This window comes from Plectropomus leopardus, chromosome 12 (genome assembly GCF_026936395.1).
Source record: "Plectropomus leopardus strain MGB_pleo_1.0 chromosome 12, ASM2693639v1, whole genome shotgun sequence".
NCBI lineage: Eukaryota > Metazoa > Chordata > Actinopteri > Perciformes > Serranidae > Plectropomus > Plectropomus leopardus.
The window spans coordinates 35,175,001-35,187,021 of NC_142187.1; the positions used below are offsets into that span (position 1 = coordinate 35,175,001).

The 12,021-nt window shown below is 40.2% G+C and overlaps 1 protein-coding gene across 1 annotated transcript in view; it reads right to left on the reverse strand.

Moving 5' to 3' along the window:
- The window catches only part of tmeff1a (transmembrane protein with EGF-like and two follistatin-like domains 1a), a 79,346-nt gene that overhangs the window by 25,459 nt on the left and 41,866 nt on the right, over positions 1-12,021 (reverse strand). The window contains exons 3-4 of the mRNA XM_042498131.2: positions 8,079-8,208; positions 1,572-1,601 (exon numbers count right to left, since the gene is read on the reverse strand). Of these exons, the coding sequence (XP_042354065.1) occupies positions 1,572-1,601; positions 8,079-8,208 (160 nt within the window). The remainder of the gene's footprint in view (positions 1-1,571; positions 1,602-8,078; positions 8,209-12,021) is intronic.

Genomic DNA, 12,021 nt, shown 5'->3' on the forward strand with positions numbered 1-12,021 from the left:
ACAGGATGACAGGATTTTTGGTGAACGTCAAATAACTTCGGTTGTAAAGGCCACGAAAGAGTGAAACCAGGATTACATGATATGTAATCAAGATACTCTTCTTCAGGAAGACATCAAACCCAAAATATCACGGAGAACATTTTTTAGGACATTTTTGCATTTCAGGACGTTTCTCAGATGTTAGGAAAGATCTTGAATTAAAGGATGTTTTTCTAATTTTAGGACATTTCTCGGATTTTAGGATATTTGGGGATTTTGGGACATTTCCAAGATTTTAGGACATTTCTCACATTTTAGGATGTTTACAGAAATTTAAAACATTTCTTGTATTCAAGCATGTTTCTTAAATTTTAGGACATTTCCAGGATTTTAGGATGTTTATAGAAACATTTCTTTTATTTAAGCACCTTTCTATGATTTTAGGACAATTCTGATTTTCAGAAGGTTGTAGGATTTTAGGATGTTTCTTAGACTTAAAGACGTTTCTAGGATTTGAGAACAATTATTGAATTATAGGACTTTTCTGGGATTTTACAACATTTCAAGGATTTAAGGACATTTCTAGTATTTAAGAATGTTTCTAATATCTGGGATTTTAGGACATTCCTCGGATTTTAGGACAGGTCTAGGAATTCAGGACAGTTTTTTTGGAGTTTAGGACATTTCCGGGATTTTAGGAAATTTCTAGTATTTTAAGTTGCTTATTGGATTTTGGACATCTGTTGCATTTTAGGACATTCTATAAATTTATAGGATGTTTAGGATTTTAGGATGTTTCTTAAATTTTAGCACATTTCTGAGATTTAAGGTAGTTTTTAGGATTTGAAGATTTTAAATAAATTTTTTTTTCGACTTTTCTCAGATTTTAGGACATGTCCATGATTTGAAGAAGCTTCTAGGATTTCAGGACATTTAAAAACCTGTAAGAAACATCTTCCCCCCCTCTCAGAGGACACAGTCTCACAGGTGATGTGTCTTTAGCTGACAGGTGAGTCCATGTCCATGAGTGTCGAAGACAAACGGAGCAGAGAGCTGAAGTCAGGCTCAATAATTTATCTCTGTGGTTCCACCATCACATCGCCTGCAGGGGAATCACCCGCCCGCAGACTGAGCTGCAGCCCCCTGCACATGCAGATGGTGGAGACACCGTCTCTCCGGAGGGCCCCTACGATTAACCCCCGATTCCCCCGCCCCCTCAGCAGCAGTAACCAACAACAAACGCTGCGGCCGGCGCTCACAGATGGTCGCAAAATGTCTCTGTTGCCAAAATTGTCAGCGGCGATGCTTTCAGCTCGACTCCCGCGAGACGACAAATATACACCTGTTCATCGGGGAGGAGTTAATGCAGAGACCGAAAACCTCCACACAATCTTTATTCGAGGAGTTAATATTCAGCGAGGGAGGGGGCAGAGGTACAAAGAGACACACAGAGAATAAAAGATCCTCAAACGCTGCGTTCAGGCCGCAGCAGTGATTAGTCTCCTCACAACACCAGCAGTTAGTGCGCGTGGACGGCAGATAAAGAGTCCGCCGTGACTGAAATCTTAAAAAAGAAGAAAATAAAAACTCACCGTCTCCGTCTCCTGAACCAGATCCAGGATCTGCAAACACACAAGAGACACACCTGTCAGTTTTCTCTTTATTATGTGTAACATACGACGTATATATACACACAAGAATCCTTCTGTCTGCGTGTGAAACGTCGTCTAACATTTATGTCTAATATTGAAGGAAAATGTTGAACTATTCCTTTAAAGTTAAAATCTTCCAAAACAGAGCAGATATCAACCGTTTGCAGCATATGAAAAGTACAGAATTAACCCCTTATGGCCCACTTTAACATCACACACACTCGTATCACACTGACTGCACTTTTTAAAATCAGGCTATAAAAAATAATAAACATTAACATGATTTTTTACTTTCACTGAGTTTCATTCTTTAACCAACATCAGTCCTAATCATAAACATCAAACATTCGTCAATTTTCAGGATTTTTTGAAATGAGACTAAAATGCAGCAAACTGTCCCTAAACTGTAGATCTTCTCCCTTCAGACTGTTTGATAATGTAAATGTGCAGAATAATAAAACGCAGTCATGGTTTGCAGCAGGTCTAAAAAAGCGTCCTGCGGCTCTGCAGCTCCATCAGGAAATGGACTCTGACAGTAAATCTTGGCGCAGCAACCTTGAATTAAGAAATGGACGCCGTGTTTGGAGTTTTTTTGGCACACGGCGGCTGCATTAAGAAATGGACACCGGCTGCTTTGTTCAATTAAATTTCACCTTTAGCCGCCGCACTTCTTTACAAAGTCATGATGGGATTGTTTTTCATGGAAAAGGAGGCAGAAATGGTCGGAGATATTAATGATTCTGTCAGCGTGTTATTGACTAAACGTTCAGGGTTCGGTTTCAAGCTGCAGGTTGAACTGCGCTCTTAAAAAGAGAAAAACCTCTTTCTGGGTGTGGAAAATGCTCATTTACTAATGAGAAGATCGTTTGGCTTTAATGAGATTAAAACTCTTCTTCTTTATCCTTAAACACCTCTGAAACGAGCAGGTAGGACGTGAAGATGAGGGAAGTGAACGGTTTGTTACTTTGTAGGAGGTTATTTGTATCGCACATTTCATACAACAAAGTGCCACAGAGCAATAAAATATGAAAAAATAATAAAAAATACAGATTTACAAGAAGAGTGGAGAGATAAGATATGAGGGTAAAAATAATTACTAAATTATTTAAAAAACTGTAAAATAAAAATCACCAAATTTGGAACAGATATGCTTTTACAATAAAAATGAAAATGTTTTTTCCCACATACAGAATTTGGAATAATAAATAAACAATCACAAAACTATGTTTAAAAGCAAATGTTTCATCAAAAATTAAACTTTCATTATTATATTCAGCAGCTTGCCGGCGATATTAGATCAGCTTTACTGAGTGGCTGCAAAAGAAATAAAATTGCCAATATTCTGAATATCCATCGCCATGGTTACTGGGATGTTATCACAAGAGGAAAGTCACGTCTTTCAGAATTTCTAAAATATTGCGTAAGTTTTGCACAAATCTGTGATGGAAACCCGGCTGTGTCTGATCAATAATCTTCAGAGAGTTTATGAATTAGAGAACACGCCTGAAAATGTCCAAAGACCCAGGCCTCCTTACGCTGAGCTTAACACCTACAACACGATCTCTGAGCAAATCTGGTTTGAAACCAGGCGACAAACTCGTCTCCTCGCCGGGAGACGCCCCTACAATCAATGACTTCTATAAAAAAAATTAAAAAACAAAAGAAAACACCCAAACAGCAAAACAGAAATCTCTCTGAATCACAGAGAGAAGATATTTTATAAAACAGCCGTTTTCGTTTCTGTCGTATTTTGACATAAACTCAGATATCTTTAAGACTGAATATTTGACCACAGAAAAGCCGAAATTCTTTGAAAAAAAAACAAAAACAACTGTTCCTTCTGCTGCAGCTCAACACATCCTCAGATCCTCCGCTGGGTAAAAACTCTCTGCAGCAGCTGGAGAATCAGACGCTGCAGCAGCGCTGAGCCAATAAAACCTGCTGAGGAAATTAAACGTGGCTGACCCCGAGTTTAATGAAGCACGCCAGCGCTGTGACGGCCGCCGTCCACACGAGCGAATCACTCTGATGTTTCTCAGCTCGGAAGTTTTAAGATAACAAACAGTAAAACGACCTTTATTGATCGATTTCTCTTTGTGGCTACTCTGAACCTTGTTGATCTTGAGATGAATGGGTGCAGGTGTAGTACTTTTCATTTACTACAATAAAATACTCCTTAGAAAAAAATAAAAAGATCCAGAAGATTTTTCCAAAAAGCACACAGGTCACCCAATTCCACCTTCAATTTCCTGCTCAGTTCACGCTCAGAGACAGAAAGGACAGAGCGGTCACTGCTGTCCATTGTCGACTGTAAAAAGATGAGATTTCATTTGGCTGCAGCTTTAAGGACTCTGCTCACTGAAAGGGTCATTTCACAAAAACCCCCAAAAAAAGAAAACCACGATCCACTTCAGAAAGTTTGTTCTTGAACTTTGGGATAAATTGGAGCACTGAAACCAAAAATGTCTGCATGGCTGGATGCAATCAGAGGAGAAATAAATTAACAATTTAACAACAAAAGTGCTTAAAGAGACCACTCCACCAGGTCTGGGTGAGCCGGTTCTTTTTGGCTCAGATTTTCCCCCAAAACCATTTATGACTTTAAAGTCTTACTTTACTTGCCTTCATGTATTTCTGTTGATGATGGCGGCACATGTAGATGCTGCAGCCTGTAGCTCCTCAAATCCTGGCTACTTTTTTTCCTGTATTTTAAAATGATCCATTTTTTGGCTCCATGGCCCCCTCTGCTGAAACACGACTTTTGTACGATAGAAAAGCTCTTATCAACATCGGGAAAAGTTGTGTTGAGTTTGTACTGATTGCAGCAGACCATGAGAGGATCTCCACCAAAGGCATACGCCGAGCAGCCAGTCAGACCAGAGAGGAGAAACTTAACCGAAAAAGACAAAGAGAGGGAGGAGAGCCGGCATCAGGGCGAGGCTGATCCGACTTGGACCGAGAGCTGTTCCTCTACTGGCTAATGTCCCGTCACAGGACAATAAAGTGGATGAGATGTGATTGAGGCTCACTCAGCAACGAATCAGGGACTGATCTGCGCACATCCTCACAGAGACATTATTAACCCCTAACATCCTGGATCAAACTGTCACACGGGAATAAGCCAACCTTGTTCAGAACCGATAGGACACAAGACTCTGATGCAAATTCAAAAAAATGCACAAAAAAATGCAATGAATCTGAATCCACTCCAAAAGATGTAGCAGTACAAGGACACGTGTTTTTTTGTTTTTTTAAACTACATTTAAAAAACCAACTAAAAATACATCAGAAACTTCTCAGTTTGTCATCAGTAGAAACACGACAAATCTTTTTTTTCCCAAAGTCTCAAGAAGTTGCTTAAAGTTCCGGTTTAAGAGAAAAGAAAAGTACTTTTAGTGCCACATCCTCTTCTTCAGATCCACCTGTGTGAAAGCTTTTCTCTGCTGCAGGCGGCACTCTGCTCCTCTCTGTCTTTCTCCTCCTTCAGCAGGCCGCTAAAGTCAAAAAGCCAACAACACAAGTTGTAAGCAGTAATAACTGCAGCCTGAGGCTGCTGCCGAGGTTCACACCTTCAGCTCTGCAGCCGCTGACCTGTGATCAGATCCCAGCGAGGACGTCCCAGCCGTCCTCCCTCCTGTGACCTCCTGGCCGGCTCTCTGAGAGCAGCCGAATCTCTCTGCTCGGGAAATCTACTCAGCTGAGTATCTGCGCCGTCGCCTCGGCTCGCAGCCGCTGAACGCTCCAATCACAGGAAGCATAAATCTCCAGGAGAGGAAATTGCAGAAGGACAGGAGGAAGGAGAGGGAAGCGGAGGGCACATCGCAGCGCCGGCTCCCCGGTGTAACGGGTAATAAGAGCGGAGCGCCGGGCAGCGCCTCCTGGGAAATCAGGCCACTGCCCCTGCAGATGGAGTTGACCGCCACCGCCGCGGCTGCTGTGGTGTTACTGTAAGTTTCCACAACACATTTCTCAAGAGCGCAGTGAGAACATAAACTCTGACTGGCCTGCAGGGACGTCTGAGTCCAGAGAGTCCACCGGCTGTTTGATGAGAAAAATACGGAGTCGTTAGCGTTTCGTTTCCGCCTCAGCGTGGCGCTGATTTATGGCTGCTGGTCGTCCAGCTGTGGAACATTAAACCTGTGGGGTTTTAGCAAATAAACTCTGCTTCATGACAATATCCCTCTCACACCGTGTCTGAGAGCTTTCAGGCAAACAGCATGAGGCCAAAAGTGTGCAGACACTTCTGTCCACGTATTTTTATGTACGTTTTTTCCCTTTTTTTCCAATGAAGGAAATGAGAGAGGAGGATTTTCCTAAAAATAAATAAATAAATAATGTAAAAACTCATAGAAAAGTAATCCCTCTCAATCTTCACTTCTGGTCCAATCGAAGGTGGAGTGGTTAGGGGTGGAAAAAAGTCAGGCTGGATATCAAATATTTGGCTATTCAAATCTAAGGATTCAGATTTTTTGTTTGTGAGAAATAAATAAATAATCTTAAATATGTTGAAGTCAGTGTGCGCTACGTCTGTTTCACGGGGCTTTGTCAGGTTTGTTGCTGATGTTTAATTTCTTTAAAATCAATGCTAATCACTGACATATCCCACGCTGTGATAATCAAACAAAAATCTACTTAGCATGTAGGATTTCGAAAAATAATTCATTTTTTGTGGGGTTTTTTTCATGTAAAAACATAGTGACTTAATGATAAAAACCTGGCAATTAAAGGCTTAAAATTCCTAAAATTAATGAATATTTGATATTTACCATTAGGACTGATGTTGGTTAAAAAAAATTAAATCAATGAAAGTAGAAAATAAAATCAAATTATAATATTTTCTAAAGCTTGATTTGAGGAAGAAAAAGTGCATTTTGTGCGCAGAGCGGTACGAGTGTGTGAGACATTAAGGCGGGCCCTAAGGGGTTAAAATGAAGCGAAGTCCTCTGACTGTTGATGAAGGATTCATTAAATAGACTTTCCTCAGTTCAGTCCTTCCTGAAGCCTCTGAAGGACCTCCGGCGGGTCCCTGGACTCCAGTTTGGGAACCACTCGGCTTTGGGAGGATTTGAACGCGGCGGCTCCTAATTAAAATTGATCTGCGTTTGATTAACCGGCTCGTTCTGTGAAATCAATGTGACTGATGACGTTCCTCAGAGTTCAGGGGAAAAATCGAGGACGAGCGCTCGGCGTTTGATGTTCGGTCCATTAAAAAATATAATGACGGCGAACTTAACGCCGCAGCATGGCCGACTGCGAGAGCGTAATTATGAATATTAGCAAAGTGTTTAGAGTCACATTATGGAGCGATCAGCTGGTCTCGTCCGGAGCGAGCTGCAACGAAGCTGCTCACTTTAAATCATTTCTGCAACCATCAGTCTGTCTGCAAATACTTTATCTATTAAATATTCTCTGAAGTCGTCGCTCCCCTCAATCACAACTAGCCACATATGAATATTTCTGGGGAAAATTAGGCCATCTATTGTGTTCTAGTTCTGTAAAAATAAATAAATTATAAAAAATAATAATTAAATATGACACAATCAGTGTCCAATAGGTTTTATGCCTGTATTTCTACAAGTTTCCAAAACACTAAGAGTTGATCGATATTGATAATTAGTTAATGAGCATGATAACCGATATTTGGAACTGATGTGCATGTACAATAAAAATGAAAATATTTCTGTCAATATTTTAAATTTGGAATATAAAAAAATCCCAACACAAAGTCAAATGCCTTTAGCAATTTAAAAAAATAATAATACATAAAAGGAGCTTCCTGAGGTTTTACAAAGTAAAAGTTCCTCCCATGCTGACACTTTCTTTGGATTTTTTAATGAATTAATTTTCTCTTATATTGTTTTTTTTTTTTTTTTTCTGCGCCCCCAAAACTGGGAATTTTAAACCAAAACATGATCTTTTCTGCTCCAACACTAGTTGGAGTTTTTTTGTGCCTAAAATATGTTTGACATTTTTTCTGCTGCTTGGATCAGAAAAGGAGGTCATACTCGTGTGTTGCTGATTTTGATATCAAGTATTCACAGATAAAAACATTATTTTTCATTGGTAGTTTTGGGTGAGCTGGCTCTTTAATAACAGCATGCAGCTCTGAGTGGCTCCTGATTAAAAGTGTTTTCTCAGCAGCTTCACTTCTTAATTAGCTCTCCATCATGTGACGAGACAGAACGCGGCCGCTCAACACGACGGCTCGGACCAAATCAAGACGAGTCGTGTCTTCACGAGGTGAATTATTTCCTCAGACGTCACTTTAAGAAGATCTGAAAAGACGGCGTCCCTCACAGACTCTGACCGATGTCCTCACATACTCCCCCGTCGGTCGATATCAATAAATGAAGAGTTGTAATTCACTTTTTGGTGAACTCCCCGCCCTCGCCCTCAATCAATCAGCTTTCCACTGCGCTGACCCCGTGTGTTTCCTGGCAGACTCACCGGCGGAGCAGGGCCCGTCCGACACCCGCGAGATCAGCCTCTGCTGTTTGCAGGACGCCTGTCGCCTGTAGCACTCGTTCTGGTAGGTGTCTCCGTTGGAGCCGCACACGGGGATGTAGTTTTTGTGACACTGCAAATCAAACACAATCAAATGTTAATTAAATCTCAATGTGACCGTCGAACACGTGAATCTGTGAGCGCACACAGAGCAGCGGAGAGCGGCGGCGAGCACAGAGACGCCGCTTCAGTCAAACGAGGTCAGACAACAGAACAACGTTCTCCTAAATTTCTCTTATATTTTCTCCTAATTCTCTGGTAAGAGAAAATAAAACAGTCCAGATACAGAAAATATTCTTCACCATCCAAATCTGCTCTGACCAGGTGAGCTCGGTGATGAATCTCACGTGATCTTAACTCGCCTGTCTGCTGAGGTAACGCCCCCTAAACACCATATAAGGGCAGGTTTAGTGCCGTGTGCAAAGACTCTGACACATGAACAAGACTGGAGACATGACGCCGAAAAAGGCTGGAAGAAGAGGAAGAACTTGTTTTATTTCTTAAAGTAATACGATATGCTTTCAAAAAAATGTAAGATGTATTTATTTACACGAAGAATCTCTCTCTCTCTGTATATATATATATGTGGAAAAATCCATGAAGTTTGCCCATGTGATGTGTTAAAGACCATCGGAAACTTCTGTTTTCACAGTTCCTGCCTGTGATAAATTGTGTTATTTGGGCTCAGAAAGCACATTTTCTTTGAAAAACACCAATCATTTTACAAGAAACAAAAATCCACAAACATTTTTGTACTAACTAACTAAATTAACTAAATAAACAAAGAATCACCAAAAAAAGCCACTATTTAAAAAATCTAACATTTTTATACATATGTTATACATCTAAAACTCAGCAACATAATTATTTTTATTTTTTTATGGTTTGTAATTTCAAACTTTTGATTCTGGACTTAAAAAAAGTATTTAGTTTCACTCTATTGATGAAAAATAAGAGCATATCTTATACGTCAGCGAGGCGTCAGGAATACCTGCAGACAAAATAACTTCAGCTTGTTAGAAAGAGAAAACACGGAGATGTCGATGAAAGTTTTGGAGACGTTCAGCGTCAGAGCGGCTCTGAAGCGGGAACGAGCTCATCGGTTAAACCTCAAAAACCTACAGATGATGCTGACTGAAGCCAGCGAGGACGTTCAAAGGCTGGACAAAAGTGTTAAAGTCCAGATTACAGCCGGCGACTAAGAAAAGGTTGAATAAACACATAAAAACGAAAAGAAGCTGAGGAGAGTGTTAAAGAGGAATCGCTGAGCGGTTTGAGGATCATTTATTCTGCATGAAGGTTAACACCAAATAACTTGACTCTGCAGCTGCCAAGGACACATATCAATGTTCACAATCCATATTCTATTAACTCGCAGCCATCAATCATTTAGCAGGAATCCCCTGCAGAGGCGACCTCTGTGACCTCTGCTCCGCCCGCACGCTCCGCACAAACGCACAAACACAAACACACACACACACACACACACACAAACACAAACGCACAAACACACACACAAACAAACACGCGCTTCAGGTTCACATTCGCAGAAACAAACTGCGGCGACGTCCGCTGCAGCTTCTCCACGGAAAAACATCAGCGACTGTACAGCTGAACGATCGATCCAGGCGACGCGCTCACGAGCCGAGCAGCAGGACGTCCTTCTCCGCTTGTTATCTCCAAAGCTGCCGGCGCTCAGTTTTTGGCAGTTTGTCTCCTTCACATCCCAAAACTCCAGCTGGGAGAGGTTGTTTTTTTTTTTTGGATTTGAAGAAGTCGTCCTGTCAGGCTGCTTCTGCGTTAGCGTCGTCAGCGTTTTGCTGAAAAATAGATCTAACACAGATAAAAAAAAAAAAAAACCTGTCCTCTCACAACACGGCAGCAGCGTGTTCGAGCATCCTGCAGCGTCCTTTTCTTCTCATCAGGTGCTTTTCAGCACTGATTAGTTTTAATCAGTTGCAGCAGCTCTCTACTTTTAATTATTATCATTATAATTTTCACCTTCCTCTAAGTATCTGTCCTTATTTCTGTCTTTGTTGTGCTGCAACACCTGATTTTCTCCTCTGGGGATCAAAAAAGGTTCATCTCATCTCATGAGACTACAAAAGAAAAAAAAATACATAAATACATACGACAAACACTAAAAAATACACAATTCAGTACACAATTCCCCTAGGTTTTAAAAAAAAAATCTAAATTTTATATTTTAATTATAAATATATTCTTCCCTACTTTTTCCTTTGCTGTAAAAAAATATATATATATAAATTTACTAATTTCTTGCAATTTTCTGAGGAACATTTCTCACATAGTACATCCCAAAAATCAATAAATAAAAATAAAAAGTTAAAAATAAATGTGTAATTGTTTTGATTATAAATATATTTTTCCCTAGTTTTTTTCCTTGACATCTTCCATAGCTACTTTAAAAAATATTATTTCTAAATTTACTAATTTCTTGCAATTTGTTGGACATTTCTAACCATGTTGCTAACTTTCTTTTTCTGCCTCCACATCTGCGAACACCAACGTTGGAGGCATCGGACCATTTTTGTGAACACGATATCTCAAGAATGGCAGGAAGTCATTTCTTGAAATTTGGCTCAAACGTCTAAGTGGACTCAAGGATGAAGCCTTTAGATTTTGGTGGTCATAGGTCAAAGGTTATGCTCACTGTGTTTCTAAGCGGTATACAGCCCGTTGTAGCAGCTCTCTACTTGTAATTATCGTGATAGTTTTTCACCTTCCTCTAAGTATCTGTCCTTATTTCTGTCTTTGCTGTGCTGAAACACCTGCGTTCCTCCTCTGGGGATCAATAAAGGTTCGTCTCATCTCATGTTTTCTTGTGAAACTCTTCAGCAGTTGCGCTGCAGTGTTTTGGATGCACCAGTTCAAAGGGATGTTTCAGGTGCAGCGCTTAAAAAAACCCCAGATTCCCGCGGCTCAGCGTTATAATGTCATTAAACTCTCCAGGAGACTCTGGCGCGTCCGTGCTCAGTAACTTTGAGCTGCTTAATAAAAACGAGCGTTCAAACAGAAACGTGTTTGTGCGCTGAGAGTCCGCTGAGAGCAGCGACGGCACGCCGCGTCTCTAAAGTCCTGAACAACACGGAAACCAGATCAAGTTTTACTGTCACTAATGCAACCAAACGCCGCTCATCATGCAGTGAAACGCTTAAACGCAGAGCTCCGCAACAAATCTAATAACACGCAAATAAATTAAAAGTTAATTAAACAACTAATGACACAATATAGCTCTATAATCACGATAATTCATCAGGCCTCATGCAAGAAACTACACACACAGTTTCTCTTATTTTTCTCGTATCCAGGATTTGTTCTTATTTTCTGAGTACTCTCTGATTTTTGGGGGGTCAGAGAGCTTTTTACCTCGTACCGAGGTAAGAGAAAACACCTTTCACAGGCCGCAAAGTAATGTTCAGCACAATGTTTAATATTTGAGGCACAATTAAAAAAATGCATTAATATCATTTAATGAGAATTTTGATGATGTTTTGGAGGTTTTATAACGACCGGATCATTACATTTCTGGGGTGAAGGGTTGCTACGATACTGTTACTATCTATTGATCTCAGTCACTGTAATTTCAGTTACTGTGTGTCCCTCTGCTGACCAGAGCTGAACTGTAACTAAGTACATTTACTCAAATATTGTACTAAAGTACAAATCTGAGGTACTTTTACTTTACTTGAGTATTTTAGTCTCAAGCCACTTTCCACTTCTACTCCAATAAACATCAGAAATATAGTACTTTTTGCTTCACTACTTTAATTAGATAACTACTTTTTCACACAACCGAAACATGAAAATATAAAACTGCAGCTGAAACAATTAGTCAATTAATTAGAAAATTAACTGGCAAAAA